The sequence below is a fragment of the Aulonocara sp. 'chitande type north' Nkhata Bay genome, linkage group LG7 (assembly GCF_057382095.1).
Source record: "Aulonocara sp. 'chitande type north' Nkhata Bay isolate Kocher_YH1m ecotype deep benthic linkage group LG7, A_spYH_male_GT1.1, whole genome shotgun sequence".
Lineage (NCBI taxonomy): Eukaryota > Metazoa > Chordata > Actinopteri > Cichliformes > Cichlidae > Aulonocara > Aulonocara sp. 'chitande type north' Nkhata Bay.
The window spans coordinates 7,546,008-7,564,058 of record NC_141350.1 but is presented as its reverse complement, the minus strand read 5'-3'; the positions used below and the strand labels follow the sequence as shown (position 1 = coordinate 7,564,058).

Genomic DNA, 18,051 nt, shown 5'->3' with positions numbered 1-18,051 from the left:
GCATATTCTGAGTATTTGACTCAGAGAATACGCCTCTGGGAGCATGTGTGCCGAAGTAAAACCGAGGGACACGCACATTATTTGTCTGTGTGTGGCACAGAAAAAGAGAGATTTATATTAGGACCTGGCTGCTGTTGTCCTGTTTTTTTACTGTGTACCTGGGGAACAGCAGGGTGGAGTGTGTACCCAGCGGGCTGATGAGATGAATGGCCAATTTTCCTCTCTGGTTGTAGGAGAGAGTGAGGCGAGCCTGAATGTGTTCCAGGGAGCTGACATGCTCTGGTCGTCCCCAGCAGGCATCCACGCTCTTGCTGAACACCAGTTTGTTCCCGATGTCTCTGCAGGTTTGACAAGTGGCGGGCAGAGTGGTTAATGTTGTGTGGAAGCAGAAATGGACACCGAACAGCACTGTGCTTTAAACTTAAGCGACCTCCCCGGCTTGGAGGAGAATGCAGCGACATCCATCAGGGTCAGAGATATGATAGAACAGGAAGTCTTTGTAATAATGGTGAAACTCTTTTTACAGACAAACCCACACACACATGCTCTAAGTCATCCTTCTAACCTTGGTTCTGAAAGCATCGTGTTAACACACTGGTGCTGCGGTCCCACTGATGTCCAATTCTGTGCCAACGCCACCAGAGCACCTGTATCCAGGAGCCCATAACCGTACGAATGACTCACTGTGGAGGAAACAAAATGGAGGGATAGGGAGCGGATGGCAGTTTTGTGGGTGGTGGTTATGAGATAGCAGCACAGAGTGACAGAAATTACAATCAAACAATCCTCTCTACAGCAATACTTCATCTGTGCCTGAGAACATAAACCAGTGTGTGAATGTGTGTGTGAATGGGTGGGTGACTGGATGTGTAAAGTGCTTTGGGGTCCTTAGGGACTAGTAAAGCGCTATACAAATACAGGCCATTTACCATTTACCATAAATGTGATTAAAAACAGCAGGGATTTAACAGTCCAACTGTCACCGACAGTCAGTAATAATATAAACAGGTTTATCCAGCCTATCATATTTTCTTTTTTTTTTATCATTAAAAAGGAGGGAAAGGGTCTTTGGGGCAATGTCAGAAAAGTTTCTCTATGTCTCAGATGGCTTTCTGTGGATGAACGACAGCAGCTGGCAGACTGAACCTTGGCAGGGAATGGAAGACAAAGTCAGACTAATTCTTTAGCCTACAGGCCGCAGACAAACAGTGTGTAGCTGGGACCACACCATCACCTAAATGAAGATCTGTATGTATGTTTATCGGCTACAGTATCTACCCTGCAAACTAATGCCAACAGAAAACTTTCTGGGTAAATGTTTCACGGCTGTTCCAACAAGATAAGCTGCAAAACATAGCATGTTCATGCGTGTCAGTTTGGTAGGAAGTACACTTTAGCAGAAAAGATAATGCAGGTTGTTCTTCAAAGTCTGTTTCTGGCTGTTGGCCAGTGTGACTGTTTCTAACAGAATGCCAACATTGCTGCTTTAATCGAATAGAAACAAGTTTTACTTTTTAAAAAGGACTAATTGAGCATCTATGAACTAGACGCTAAGTGCATGAAACCTAAAGACAAACATTTATGTTTATTCTTAAAGCAGTACACAAGAAATGAACTAGAAATTCTGAATGTATTCATCTAAGTAAAGTATAAGTAATATAAAATTTTATTTATATAGCATCTTTCAAGATAAAATCACAAAGTGCTTCACTGAAGCCAAAAACATAAAATCAAGTTTAAAAAGATGAGTTTTTAACTTCTTCTTCTTCTTTTTTTAAAAGAAACCACTCAGTCCACAGATCTCAAACTCAAAGGGAGATAGTTCCAGAGTCTGGGGGCCACAGCTACAAAAGCTCTGTCATCTTTAGTTATTTAGCCTTGTGTGATGGACAACCAGCAAGCCCTGATCACATGACCTCAGGGACCTGTTGGGGATGTATGGATGTAAGAAATCTCTGATGTATGTTGGTGCTTGTCCATGCAAAGCCCTGAATGTAAAAGTCATAATCTTAAAGTGAACTCTGACTTTAATGGGGAGCCAGTGCAGCTGGATCAGGAGGAGTGTAACATAAGAGTACTTGGAAGACTAGTCCAAACGAGATGAAACAAATGCATGTATGATCATTTCTAGTTCAGAGCGTGACACAATAGGACTCAGCATTGTTTCATAAATGATAAAAACAGGAGCGAAGCAGAGATTTAACATGAGCGTCCAAAGTCAGAGCTGAGTCAAAAGTTACACCAAGATTCCTGATAGAAGGTTTGGCAAATTTAGCAAGAGGACCTAGATTTTCCAAAACCATGGGCACAAATTTATCGGGAGCACAAACAAGGACTTTTTTTTCTCCTCATTAAGTTGAAGAAAATTATCAGCCATCCAACCTCTAATGGAGTATATGCAAAATCTGTAGCTTGGAAACATCTTGTGGCTTAAAGGAGATATATAGCTGAATATCATCTGCGTAGCAGTGATAAGAAATGTCCATAAACGTGCTCAGAAGGTTTGCTGAAGAGGGAGTAAATACAACAACAACAATAAAGGTCCTAAAACAGAACCTTGCGGCACACCATAGGTAAGAGAAACAGAAGAGGATCTGTACATAGAGGTAGCCCCACAGAAGGATTGTTCACACAAATAAGATTTGAACCACTCCAAAGCAGACCCTGATATACCCACCCAGTGTCTCAGCCTATCGGATTGGCCTGCCTTAAACTCGGCACCAACTAGGCCACAAACCTTTGAGCCAGGTCGTGTTAAGTAATGGTTATAGCCGAACTGTAACAAGCAAGACAAAACCTTCCTTTGAGCAGAGAAGAGATTTCTATTTGTTCAAGTTCTTTGCATAACAAACTAAAATGTATCCATTATAAACAATTAGGGATATAATTTGTTTAAAAATATGTTAGTTCATGTTATCAGTTCTTGTCCACATGTACATGGTAGCTCACACTTCATCAGTATAACCTATGGTATTCAATGGCTCCATGAGGGCCACCATAGCCATTCACATCTTTGTTTTCTGCATTTTCTTTTCTTTAACCCGATAATTAATATTTTGCTTACAACATTATGCATGACAGGAAAAGTGTTAAATAACTAAGTATTTTCATTTCAATTTTTTTGTTAAATTTTTTGTTAAATTCAGTAGTCTGCACTGCATAGGAATAGCAAACTGATCAAAAATATGACAATTTTAACACAATTTCACAGTTACTTGGTTACTTAACTTGAATCAGAAAAAAATGCATGTTATTGGGAAACTGGGCATCAATCCACTCTGGCATGGAACTAGCACAGAAATAGCAAAGAAATACCAAGTGCTAAGAGTTGTAATAACCAGAATCTTAGGGTAGCTTTTTAAACAGAAATGAACATTTAAATTTACTCGACAAAAATGTAAATAATTGCTAATAAATGCTCATCCCTTGGCTGGGCTATACTGCCATCTGGAGGGAAAGACACATATTATACTGATCAACCATCACAGCTTACTTGTTCAACAAAGTTGAACAACAGTGTAAGAGAAACTAATATTTCTGCTGCTCCAAGTATGCATGTGTGTAACAGACCTGTTTCCCTGGACTGCTGCGACATTACTATAAAAATAATGCTTGGAGGTACATTTAGTTCACCAAGCGTTTACCAGTTAAGCAGCAGTCAGGTAGGTACTTGTAACACATCTGCACATATTCCGTATCATAGCAACCAAAGCCGTCCAAAGCGCTCTCAAGCAAGGCATTTTCAAAAGAGCGCTTTAGTGAACTTTCCATTTGTACTCATTATTGAGGCATAGACACAACTCCACATGTTACCACCTGCTCTTGATTTGTCTAATAACTGTATTGAGTTTTTACCTCTGCGCCCCACTCCGTTGGTCTTCCAGTCACCAGCGCTGAGACGCCCGGGCTGGGATGTTCTCACCACCAGGTGCTGCATATCCCTCCAAGTTAAGTTCATACTGCGCAGACAGGGAAGAAAGAAATATAATCACATTTACATTCTCTCATGTAATAGGTGAGGCTAATACCTTCCTATTATGCACATTATGAGAAATGTCAGGTTTTGATGACCTCAACTGTACAACAATACAGGCCGGGAAATGTGAGCAGCAATGGGACACGGAAAAGGTCAGAAGACTGTAAAAAGACCTGAAATGTGATCCATCTGAGCATATACAGTGAGAACAACCGTACAGTGTTGAAATACTACACTGAGAGGTGGAGGGAACCCTGAGGGATGTGCCACTCAACTAAAACAAAGCTATGGACTCACATAAAGGTTTTAACATGGGCATAAAATACCAGCATCAAAGGTACATCATAACCTACTGTGTTGAAAGGTCAGGGAACACTGTAAAACAAAACCGTGGAGGACAGTCTATGCCTATCTGTAATGATAGTTTCTAATAGGTTCTGTGAGTTGGGGACAGGGTCACCTCCAACATAGTTGAAGCTCAGTAATTTTTTTCCCTTCATATAGATTTATTAAGGGGTCTAGCTGTAAGTATCCAACAGAGAATCCTTTAAGTCACCACTAAGAAACACTGCTCTGTGGGTTAAGATAATCACAGAGCTTTACCGAGAGCAACACCACAGTTGTCAGAAATAGAAACACGGAATTGCACTGTGGTGCATCACCTCCGCCAACCTCCACATCAGCATTCACATCTCACATCCTCTCATGTGTTATTAATGGACAAGATCCTCCGATCCACTCAATGTCACCTCAGCCAAGAGCAAAGGAGAAAATAATAAAATAATAAAACACCAGAAAGCCAAAACACTCTGCCTATTAAATGATTCCATCTCTGTGAATTCCAGTGCGGTCCCAGACTGATAAACTAGCTACCCTGTTATTACAGCTGCCTGTCAGGAGGGGCTTCAGGAGGAGTGGGGGGGGTGGCTATACACTGATAAATACTGACTCTTGTGCGGTGTTAAACCAGAGACGCTGAGCATACCAGAACTGAAACTTGGCTGTGTGGTACTACTGGATTGATTTGACAGCTGTCAGCAAATCACTAATGTGGAAAGGAGGAGAATTATGCACAGTAAAGCACTGCTTACTGATAAAACTGACTTAACACATGCAAGATATGACTCAAGATAATGGGGAACACATTAGAGCTGCTGACAGAAACTTGGATTCTGACACCTGGAGTCCTGAGTGAGCAATAATGAGAGACATTCACCGGTTTAAAATCTTCACCATGGGCCCTACAGGTATTCAGATGTCTGTGTGGGCTGCAGCTGCTGATTTGTCTCACTAATTAACCAATTATCAAAAGCTTAATCTGGAGTGGAAAGAATTTCTCGGCTGGGATTTAGGCCAACGCCGCCTTCCCAGAGACGTCTGCGCATTTACAGACGTGAGTCCACGCACATGCTCCCACATGTAGCACGCAGTGGATCATAATAAACTAAGTTAACAGTAGCATAAAGTAAAAAAAAAGCTTTACATTTCTGATTCCCTAATGTAGAAACAGATGATACAGGGGCACTCACTTGGCCTCCAGAGCTAGAGCGATGATCCCAGCAGCGAGCGGTGCTGACGCGGACGTCCCCGTGTGAGAGTCTGTGCATTTTTGCCTCAGGTCGGTGGTCACCTTAGAGACAAGCAGATAGAGAGAAAGTGTAAATAAGTACAGGAGGACAGACATAGTTGATTTGACACATTGAGTTTCCCACTTCAACATGAGTGAAGCTCCCAGGCAGAGAAACTAAGAGCTAGACAGATGAGGGCCGCGGACAATAGGAGCTCTCCCCACAGCTATGTGCGATGGAAAAGAGGAGAAGGAGAGAATTAGTAGGTGGTTCAGTCTCAGGTCTGTGGATCCCTGCCAAGGGGTCACGCCTGGGGTAATGAAGGTCAGCCAAATCAGCCCAGCCAAGTCAAGCTGTGGTGAGACAGAGTATGTTAGCACTCCACGTACATCTCTCCTCTTGGTCTCTGCAAGTGCCAGAAAGCTAATGAGGGCTGTCTGGGTCACGATGAGGACATGTCAGAAATGACAAAGAAGCCAAAGGCAAGGTGGTCTATGAAGGTTAGAGACAGATTCTTGGTTTGCAACTTTTGGCCTGACAGATTGTGGCGTTAATGACCATTATCTGTGGAAAGATGTGTCAGAGGAGTAAACAAAGGGAGGGCAGGTGTCTGCACAGGCCAGCTGTTAGATATAGGACCTGGACAGAATAACACTGAAACAATAATATTTAACAGATTAAATGCTGGAAGTTAACTGATTCATCTTAAAATATCTTTTTTTAAATATTGAGTGAAATCTTTTGTAAATAACAGCTCAGACTATCTGCAGCTTCTTTTTAGACATTTTCTTGGTTTTATGACTCTGAAAACTCGACATTTTTTGATTTTTTTTTTTCTAACTAGACAAATTAAGTTTTTCATATAGCAGGTTAGAAATAGAAAAAGGTCCCAGATCAGATTCAGTGTTATTTATCTATCGAGACTATTCTGATGTGAGTTGCTCAGTTTTAGAGATAACATCTATAGGGACGTCTGCCATCTCTTGAATATAATAGAACTAAATGGCAATCGGCTTATGGCCAAAAATACACCTGAAAAACTCAGTCCCCCCCCCCCCCCCCCGAAATATGATCCCGTTACAAAAGAAAAACCCACCAACCATGTTGTGAGGTGATTCATTTAAGAGAAAACTGTCTGTGACAAGTGGCTCAGGCTCATGACAGGATGCCAATGCTGATGTTGCTGGCACTCTGCTAAGCTGTAATGCCAACCAAAAGCAGTTGTATACAGAAAAAAGAAAATTCTTTGTGACTCACACTGCCCACAATAGCTGGGTTATGGTTCTGCAATTCATTCATTCACAAATATGTGCCACAAGCCAAAATCCATTAAATGAAATTATATTCAAGCGTAGGCAGACACTGCTGCGGCTAATGTCTCCCGAACTGGACAACTCCCACCAAAAGCACAAAGTATATGAAGGACTAATAGGGTTACTATATTTTGAGATTTCATTTTAGGAATATTAGGTGCTGAAAAAATCTGGATACTCTAAATCAAAATCTTCCACAAAATGTTGACTATTTTGAAAACGCAGCTGAACTGTGGGGCTCCATAAGCAGCATCACATATGATAGAACTGTCATAGTGTTTGGGAAAAGGAGGAGGAAGAATTCTCACTGCGTAGATGCTGATGGCCAGAAATGAAGCCACTGATAAAAGCTATAAGGCCTGCCTCGTTCAAGCAGAAGCAAAGCCTAGAAGATCTGAGAGCTGGCAGACATACAGCACAACTAGATGCTGTGCTAATAAATACCAGGTGCAGCTTTGCTATGAAATGCACACAAGGTACTGATACTGGAAACATCAGAGGTATGCTTGAAGGAATGAAGAAAGCAACGGGTCCAACAGATTCCGAAACAGCTCCTCAAGTCCAAAGCTGGTGAGTTTATCACTGGTGGAGATAAACAGATGGAGAGATTGGTGGAATGCTAAGTTAAAATATATGGCACAGAGAACAAAGTCACAGAAATTGCACTAAACACTGTTCCTCAGCTAACTGGAGAAGTGAGATGCAGAACCAACACTGAACAAGCTGGAAAAGGGCATCAGCTGCCTTGCAAGTGGAAACGCTCCTGAAAGTATCTGAGCAGTCGCGCTGTTTGGGATCTTCTTCACAAAATTCCTTCTGACACTCACAAACTGACACTGGCAAACTGTTCAACTTGGCAATATTACCAGCCAAGACAAAAGTCAGAGCAAGTCAGAGCAGCAGATCTATGAGCTGATGTCATGCTGTCGGTTCTGAGGTTCTTAATAGGTTTTCACATGCCTGAAATGAATTTGTCCTTACTTTAAGCATCAAAAACACCACGGTCATGGGTCAGGATGTGGATAAAACTCAGTGTGGAAAAAAGTGACTACTTGGGGGACATAGTCCCATCACGAAGCAAGAACAGCTTTCGTCTAAGTTGTCTAAGCCTTGGAATCACATAGAAGGACAAAATATCTCAAACTAGAGTCGCACAAAACTGAGACTTCCAGCATGCAAAAGCTGCTTATGCAATGCCACATGTGCCGGTTTGGCCATGTGAAACATAGATGATGGCAGAATCCCCATGGTGCCAGGCCCACGGGGCACCTGGACTCGAGGTTCAAGGACATATGAAAGTGTGACATGAAGGCACGCCACATCAACACTGACAACTGTGAAGAAGCAGCTTCTGTTTGCACAATCTGGTGGAGTGTGACTAAAACTGGCACAAAAGTTGCCAAAGGGATCAGAACTAAAAGAACACAGCAAAAGAGGCAACAACAGAAGAAAGCAAACCAAATTAAACCACCATCTGAGTGGTCTGCCACAAGTACACGACAGATCGCCATTTCAGGTCTATCGTAGTTTTCGGGTCATAAGCCGCTACTTTTTTCCCCACACTGTGAACACTGCGGCTTATACTGACGTGCGGCTAATGCATATTTTTTTTCAAGCGGCCAAAAACATTTTGCCTGGTAACAGTAGACCAATAAAATTGATATGTAGTATATATACGGTATATATTTTTACCAGTTGTTAAGAGACGACAATGTTGTTTGTGCACTGTTCTGTAAAAAAACCATAAGCAACGAAATTTGTGTGTTATCGATACGTACGTATACTTAAAGGTAGCCGTGTTACAGGCGCTGTTCGAGGAAAAAAAGCATTTGCAGTTACCATAACATTTAAGTTACCATGTTTATGTTACCTTACGGATTAAATTAAACGTTAAAAATCCTCATGTGTGATATTTCTGTGTAAATATCTCATATTACAAGTGAAACGCATACGGCTTAAAATCCGGTGCGGCCTGTACAACCACTTCAGAATCCACCTGACATGACAGAGCATCATAACAAAGGTAAGAAAGACGACAACAAATATCAGGAATATATGAGGAAGAATATGCAACAATTCATTGAGTGAACTGAAAAAAAAACCCCCACCTACGTTTACAATAAATACATACTAGTTGTAGCTCTGGCTACAGTTTAACCTGTGCACATTATTATTCATAAAATTTCAAAATAAGAAAACATTATTAACCTTTAGTAAAATAACAATCAGTGCTTTAATTGTGCCATTTAATTATTTGAAAGCCTTATTTTTGTGAAAATATAGCGTATTTACTTTTTCTCTGTAGCAACAGCACACTGTGCCTTGAAGGCCAATTAGTGAACTTTGTGTTTTGTGCCACTCGGTGGTAATGTGCTTATTTTTGGCAAACAGCCACATTTTATTCCATCTAGGTGTGCACAACAGATGAAGTTAATTACAGCCGAGTGCCATTGCTGTCATTTTAGTTAGAAAAACGGGAATTTATGTTTTGCTTTTCTCTCGCTCCAGTTGGGAAAAAAATGTGTAATCTCTGGAGATGGAGGTGACCAAATACGCTCACAAAATGAGCCACTTGGTAGTGCATGATTGTGAGAAACAGAAATCTAACAGAGTGAAAATAAATACTAGTTTGGGACAAACGGAAATTGCATAAACTCACTGGGTACTGCACCAAACGGCAGCCTCTGCGTGCTAAAGCAACAATACAACGCAAGTGCTCATGTATATTTTAAAATGACTTCACTTCTACCCATTTCATTTGGAGTTGTATTTACTTGCCTGCAGCACGCCTCTGGTGTAATTTGGAGGGAATGGCAGATTTATGGTTGTTTTATGTTATTCTGCGTCCCTGAAGCAAGTCTTTCTTCGGGTGACAAGCAGCTTGAGGGAATCATGGCATCTCTCAGTGTTTGTCGTGTTTGCTCATTGTATGTTTCACATCACTCAGACTTTGACATTTTGAAGTCTTTTTTTTTTTCTATTTGAGAGACAACATTAATGTGTATAAACACTCAAAACGGGTTCAATTTGGATGCGTCGGCATGAACTTTTGGTAAGCGGGACGTGTAGCTGCGCTGTCAAACTTGACATTTACAGGGTGCCAAAGATTCAAAGTATTAAAAACAATCCTACACAAAATCTGAGATCTTTAAAGTGCATGTAAGCGTGTGTGTTTGTACACCTACTATCTGCTTCTCCCCCGGGTTTCCAGAGCTGAAGGTGGTAGCGAGGGTGGAGGAGCAGGGCTCGCTGTACCACGGCACGTTGCCGGACTGCGTGGTGCTGCTGATGGACAGGGTGTAAATGCTGTTCGTGTAGCCGTCACAGTTACAGCTGTCTTGCTCCCGGCCACCATTACCCGAAGCCCAGACGAAGATGGAGCCCAGTCCGCTGCGTCCCTGTGGTGCAGAAACATACACCTTTATGTGGCTGGAGTCCAGGAACAGACAAGGTTAAGAGGGAGAAGCTATCAGGAGCTGGTTCAAGTATGAAAAATCGGCTTTGACAGAGACGTTTGTCTCCATACTTAAACGGCCTGTCGTTAACGTGCTTTCCTTTAGAAACACTGAGGCGCTGTAGGCACAACTCTTATTAATACATCATCATGTCAAACGACTTATTGCAGCAGAACATCAGATAACAAACAGAGGAAATGTAATTACCAAATTTATTCAAGCTGAATATAATTTCAGGGCTGATAAATGACAACATGATATCTGGCAGAGAGACTGTGCTCCTAAATTACACACACTATCTGAGACATACGTACATTCGGTCCAGCTGGGTCTGGAACCACAACAAGAGCCAAGAAATCCTTGGCTCGGATTAAAATTTCACCAACCCCTTTTAGCAAAGTAACAAAGGGTGTTCTTTGTCAGCTCAGGAATACAAGCGAAGATTTGATTGCTCCATTTGTGACCAGACACACAAACGCTACATTTGTCTCCAGCTGATTAGATCAGAGTAACTCTTTATTTGCTGGAAAGCCCCAGAAATCGATCGACCGCCTCTAGTCGGTATAAAATTGGAGCAGCTAAAGTGCATACAAATCGCAGAGAATTTGTGCACTTCTCAGAATTTTGGCATTGCTGCTCTGCTTACTATTGCATTTTAGAACAGATTTACTGCTTTTTCTTTTTTTATTCTTTTTTGTGTCTGCCCACTTCCTGCAAAGCTGACCTTCTTTCTCTCAATATGTCGGTGATATTTAGCCCGAGGCCCGCTGACCCATTCTTGATGACTGCCGCCTGAGGCCAAGCTGGACGAAGAGACAGAGACAGCGGGACTGTCAGGACCCCACAGCTCTGTAATAGGCTCTGGGTTGACAACAACACTCAGTGTCCCTTTCCTAAGGTCTTACAGACTCTTACCTACTGCTGTCATTGCTGATCTTATTTTTTAGGTTGTAAAAAGTACACTCGGAAAATATACGGTTTATGCGGTGCTAAAACGTATTCTCTTTGTTTTTGATTGTAAATCTATTACACAGTTTTTAAAAGAAGAAAAAAATGCCAGTAATTTAAAAGGTTACTTTTCACTTGAATTTCCCCACAGCTCATATTTCCACTGAATATTTATTACATTCTGTCATTAGAAAATGAATCAGTTAGAAATTAGTTAGGTGAGAAAAAAAACAGATGTATGCCATTGCGCGTGCACACACACACACACACACACACACACACACACACACACACACACACACACACACACACAGAAAATCTACCAGTTTTCAGTCAGATTTTTTTCTTTTACCAACTCCTCCTCTGTACCTTGCTAATGGACTTACTCTGGGCTCTCGTTATGTGCCATCATTTATTTTATTCACTTTTTCTTTTAAGAGCACCACGTGTTGTACTGCCTGTTCTGCTCCTCTGTTTTGTACCTCTTTCATCGTTAATCATACTGACTGAGCAGACCAGTGTGTATCATTGTTGTGTTTTTACATCAAGTATAAAACTAAATTAACTGATTTTCTTGGTATCTTGCTAGTAAAGATAAGATGCTGGAATATTTTATTCCTTATCACTGTTGTTGTAACACTGCCCGTCTCCGGCATGGCTAATCACAGAAATGTTAAGCTCATAATCGTACAAAGGAAATTCAATAGGATGCGAATACAAATTTTAACTAAGCTTGTTCAGTACGTTTTTAAAATGATTATCCATTTAATTTTCTTAATGGATTCCCACATCCCCATCTCGCAAATGATCTCTCAAAGGAATCCAGGATAAGACTACATCTGCTGGGCGATGCAGTCCAAATCAAACTGTGTCCTAACAGTAGAGGCTAGAGAAGCTGTACATACTACTCTTAATTTATGGCCTGACGCTGTCCTGGTTGCAGGTTACAGAAGCCAGACGATAACAGTCCAGTGCCAAGGGTTATCTCGCTGCCAGGAGAGCACACACTGAACCAGTCAGCTCCTGCTTTGTTGCTGTGAGGCACTCTTTCCTCACTAACACACCATGATATCAGGAGCATTTTGCATTATGGGATTCTATAAATGAGTCATTCGGTTTCACTGAAAATTTTCATTAATTTATATGCCAATTAGAGCAGAGTTTTAATGTAACTGTTGTTCCGCATCAGTGACTGCTCCTCTCTTTCTGTTATCTTCCATCTCACATTTATCATTAGCCTATTCTCATAACGTCTTTTGATGCCACATTACTGACACATGAAAAATGTTGGTATTAGACTTAGATAATAGTCCAAACTGTTTAATGTTTTATTCTATTCAAGCTTGAATGACTAAGCAGAGGGCAATTTTGCAAACTAACCTTGAGTTTGTCCTTCTCCTCAGTCTTGGGAAGCCAACATCAATTAAAAAGTAATATGCTCTGACTGTACAGGTAGAAAATTGTCCAGAACTTTTCTGACTTGTTCTATTAAAGTGTTCTTCCTGGAAAAGAGAGACTTTTTTCTCCTTACCATCACCAGCTGCTTGGGAATCATGAGGCTTCGCTTGATTACTTTTTGGTGATTTACACCTGGAAAGACCACTACTGTGAAAAAGTCTTTGTGCACTTCTTGATTTTTCAGTTTTTAAAAAATATTTTTCACAGTTGCATGTTTCACAGCACTGAAACAATTTTTTAAACAAAATGTATCCCAATTGCAGTTTTTAAGTGATGATTTAATTTATTAAGGGAAAAAGGTAAAACCTACCTGGCATGAAGAGAAAAAGAAGAGAAGAGAAAGGAAGAGTCCTTTAACTTCTATAACTGCTATAAAATCAAAAATATATCGGATTGGATTGACTTATAAACCCCCCCCCCCCCCCCCCCCACACACACACACACTTTTTTGCTTCTTTGCAAAGTGAGCCAAGAGCTTAAACAAGCAGTCTAGTTTTATATAAAAGCAACAAAATCCACCTACTGTTCCTCTGAAACTCACTGATTAACATTTTTGGGACCAGCTACAAGACAACTATCAGAGAATGCGGCTGGTCTTTGTGTTAAAGTGTGTGTCCCTGTTGTTTTGTGTTTCTGTTGGCCTAACATGAGCCCAAAACTATCTCCAACACTTTTGCATCTGGAGGTTTCTGCATTTCAGTAATTTATCACTGTGGAATGCAAAGGCACACAGAACAAGCAGTGATGCAATAAAAACAGTTTCATGTAAAAATCAACCAGTGAATGTTTACACTGAATCTTTTGAGCCAAACACATTCTCTCTTACTCATCGTATTTAAATTGAGCCCATCTCTCACTTAAGATCGTCTTCTTGTGCACCTCTGGACTGCTTCGGACACAGCTGGCATTTTTAAATAACTCCTAGGAAGTCTTTTTCAGACCAATTTCACCTTGGGTCTCAAACTTTGGCAAATAAAAAATACCACCTTCTGTGTCAATCCGACCCGGCTTTCATGTTGAGATTCATCATCAGCTGCGATGAGAGCTGAGTCTCCGGCTATTACCCACAGATCAAAAAGCTGGTTTTAGTGAAAGCGTCTGCTGTGTCCAAGCCTGAAGGCGGTGCATCAGGTAAGAAGCTCAACCAGGAGCGTGGTCATCGTTTTTCTGACATTCACAGGGTTGTGCACCGTGAATGTGTCCCCCAGGGTCAGACTGTCAATGAAAGTTTCACTGTAACATCTGAGGTAGAACATTCAGCGGAAACAAACTGAAGTATACTGGGGGTCGTCACGCACTGACACAAAGTGCATTGAAAGGGAGTTTTTTTTGGCCTCAGCAACAAAGTCTTTGCAGACCACCTACATTACTTTACTTTACTGGCTCCTTGTGACTCTGTCCTCATTCCCAAGATAAAAGTCAAATTAAAGAGAGCCTCAGCAAACGCAGTAGAGGACATTCAGATGCACAGGTATAAGTGGTTAAAACTGCTTCTGCACAGGCAGCAATCTACAGCTAAATTTAAATGAACGATGATTCCTGTTTTTTTATTTTGTGTGTAATTGTGAAGCCTTTTGATCACAGCTTGTAAGCTAAGCTGAGCTAAGCTTGATGGCGTCTCATCATAAACCAAGTAAATATGAGTCTCCCAGAATGTTGATTTATTACACTTTCTTTGCAAGCTCCTTTGACTACACTAAAGAGGTGATGTGACTTTGATAGTGATACTATAAATAAGAAATGCAAGACATTAGTAAATTAAAAGACCATGTTTGTGCTCTGACTGACCTTGGTGATTCCCTGGAGGAAAGCCTCCTTAGCCAGCTTGGCAGGGCCATCCAGAGACTTGCCGTCATCTTCCGGGCCCCAGCTGGCACTGTAAATGTGGATGTGCTGAGGGTTCAGGCTAAGAGACTGAGCCTCCACTACATCTGTCACCTCCCCATCCAACATACGAACTCCTATTAAAACAAAGACACAATGGAGGGTTTAGATAAGGTTACCGAAGAGAAAGTTATGAAGAAATAGTGACAGTGTGACAGACGGCAGAGGGAGTTGTGAGATACCTTAGAGACAAAACAGGCGTAAGTTGATAAAAAGAAAAAAGTCAAGCGAATCAGTTAGAACGTAAATTTTCTTTCTCTTTTTTTCTCCAGCTGGAAAAAGAAAAACACAAGAAAACTGAAAACCGGAAAAACCAAGCTCTTCACAAGAAAACCAAGACTTCACAGAGTCTCAGTTTTAATGAGTAAGCACACAAAGCTCGCCCACGGATGCTGCTCTGGTGGATACTACACTATTTAAGCATCATGTAAACAAAACCCAGGGGGTTGTTAAACCAACCTTCCTGACCCCACCAAAACCTATAGAGAGGACAAGCAGAAGAATCCAAGAGTCTGCAGATGAGAGAAAGCCACACACGCACAGGTAAAAATGAGCTGAGAGTTTACAGAGCCTTCAGCAGTCTGCCGTGTCCACAGGGTAGCGCCGCATGTCACCTTTCATCATACCTGAACGCAAACCTGTCTGAGTCTTTGATGTGAGCAGCCTCAGATCATTCCTCTGAACATTAATAGCTGTAGAGAAGCGTGAAATAACCCACCCTCAAATAAGGTCCATTACTGTTAGAGGACCCCCGGACCTCAGAGGATACACTAAGACTGACAACGTCCCCGCATTAAGACTTCAATAATTCGTTCTAGCGAACCTGCCTAACCCTGTAGGAACAAACATACACCAGTGGGGATGTGACCAAGGCTGTAATTACAGAGTTGGCGCAGGCATTCAGTGCAACACGTCTTTGAATACTAAGCAGCCCGAAGCAAACGTAACTGCGCTAAACATGCAACATAAAGCACATTGTTTGCTCTGTGATCGTTACGCGAGGGCTGCACTGCAGCAGTAAAGGTAATTACTGTCGTAACAATTCTCATCAGCTTCCTGCGGCTTGATGATTCCTGAGTAAGACACTTGCGTGAATTCCCTGCAGCTTTATCAAGTCACAGGTAGCAGCTACCGGTGCAGCTATGAGTGTGTGTGCAGGCACAAGGAAACCAAGTACAGTAGATGGAGAGGAAACACAGAGTGAGCTAAGTAGGGTCAATTACAGGTTTTAAGTACTAATCGCTAATTATTACTCTGTAAGGACACACATATTTTAGCTTTAGCACAAACACGACTGCTTCTGCTCACACACGCATACCCACCCACACAAAAAACACACACAACTTGAGTGCTTGGGAGCGAATCACAGCTGTTTATAAGCAATCCACTGATGCCGTGACGTGAACAGATTCACAGAGGAATAATTTATGAGAGCGGGGCCAATGTGCGGCTCTGTCGGGAGATGAATGGTAATGAAGACAAAGAAGGAGAGTTATGAGTAACATCTGTGAACAGGCTGCTCAGGGCTCCACCGGCTCCGCTGAGTCTTGTTGGCTGCCATCATGGCATTGACAGATTGTTTGATGACAAAAGTTACTAAAGGCCTCCTTGGAATAATTTATCAAACACAAAAATATTGAGGAGGAAAAATAATCCTTCCAGACTTGATTTGTTTTCGCAGATTTAATTTGAATGAACTGCTCTACATACAGCATCTTTCTGTACGTATATCTGCACAGGCTGACAGCTTAATTACTGATTGGAAAAGATTCTCCCCAAAGAGTCTAATTTTGACTAACTTTCATATAAACATATGAATATGTATCAACAGTTTAACTAACTTTGGAAATCCGACTTGATTAAAATAAACAAATTAATTTAAAAAAATATTACGTTTTATGTGGAGAGCCAAATAAAGGTGGAGGGCAGCACAATGAAAGCACTGACACGAATTAAGAAAATCAGATTGAGCCTTTCATAAACATTGAACATGAACCTAACCGCTTTAAATGCAGGGATGAAATCGTTGCAGTGACCATTTTATTTGTTTTACTGGAGCATAGGAGTTTTAATTAAGTCATGATCTACTTATTTCCAGGCAAGAAAAACTGCAGCAAATGATCAAAAGCAATTCATCTCACAGGCTTTGGATAAAGAACTATTCACTGCATAATACTGCCTATCTCTGCAGCACACTCTCACTTGTACATCTGAACAATACAGAGTCAGTCAGTCAGTAAATGAGAGTCAGTGGTCCAGAAAAAAACATTATGGATATTAGCTTTAAAATCTATCACTGGATCATTAATATAATGCGAAGCCTGAGCTGCTGCAAAATTGTCGTTCTGACACAAACCCCAAAGTCCCAGAGATCTTAGAAGAAAGACATTAACTTCCAAGTTATTAATGGTGAATGTGTATTTTGTTCTGTATCAGTTCTAAGTGAAATTATCATAAACTCATTTAAATGAGTATAATACTGATTAAACCTTCTGCCAAATGAAAAATATCAATCGTGTGCTTAACTCACCTCCAATTTTAGCATTATAGGCCACACCCACGCCACATACACCATTGTTTGCTGCAGCTGCAACTTCTCCTGCACACCGTGTTCCATGCCTGGCAAGAGAAAAGGTGAAAGTGAATGAAAAGATGGGTCATAAGAAAAGAAAAGAACTTTAAAAAACCCCACAAAGGCTCTGAAAGCTAAATAAAATTAGCGAAAATGGCAGTTAATGTTCCAGCTGTGCTGGATGTTTAAATAACAGGGCAGCTAAAGTATTGCTAAAAATAAATACGCAATCAAAAGAGAAACACAAGCCCATTGGCCCTCGTTAGAACTGCGGCACACGCATGTCTTACAGCTTTAACAATAGATGTCAAAAAGCCTGATATGCCTTTGACATTTAAGGGCTTCTCATTTAGACAGCCGTATAATTTAATACTTGTAACAACACAGAGAGCTGTAACCTCTGTGGTGAACCTGATGTGCAATTAGAACCATAAAGGACACATGAGATTTCTTTTCCACACAGCATGATAAGTATCAACAAGTGAAAAACTGTTGGGGTGCTTTATTAAAGAGGAGCTGCAAATATAGCATTCAAAAAAAAAAGAAAAATTGTTCTGTGAAACAACTGAAATTGTGACTTAATAAATCCAACATGATGTTTGCGTGTTACTCTAATCGTACTTTTTGCACTTTCATTTTTAACGGTCTTAAACGCACATTTTTCTCCCCTTCAAGTTTCAGCCTCAAACGTTCGCAGTTGAGGTCTTCCTCTTTTCCTCCGACCTGACAGCTTGATATTCAGCATCCTTTTTCCAATTTCACTATCCCTCGTCTGCACATGTCCAAACCATCAGCCTTGCTTCTCTAACTTTGTTTCCAAACTGCTCAACCTGAGCTGATACACTATTTCTAATCCTGTCCACCCTGGTCTGAAACT

The 18,051-nt window shown here is 41.1% G+C and overlaps 1 protein-coding gene across 3 annotated transcripts in view; it reads right to left on the bottom strand.

Annotated features, from left to right (window-relative positions):
- furinb (furin (paired basic amino acid cleaving enzyme) b) overlaps positions 1–18,051 on the bottom strand; it is a 102,715-nt gene that overhangs the window by 7,988 nt on the left and 76,676 nt on the right. For all 3 annotated transcript variants that reach the window (XM_086298236.1, XM_086298237.1, XM_086298238.1), the window contains exons 7-13: positions 17,133–17,221; positions 14,507–14,679; positions 10,043–10,255; positions 5,506–5,606; positions 3,856–3,959; positions 566–683; positions 159–338 (exon numbers count right to left, since the gene is read on the bottom strand). In XM_086298236.1, coding sequence (XP_086154362.1) covers positions 159–338; positions 566–683; positions 3,856–3,959; positions 5,506–5,606; positions 10,043–10,255; positions 14,507–14,679; positions 17,133–17,221 — 978 coding nt within the window. The remainder of the gene's footprint in view (positions 1–158; positions 339–565; positions 684–3,855; positions 3,960–5,505; positions 5,607–10,042; positions 10,256–14,506; positions 14,680–17,132; positions 17,222–18,051) is intronic.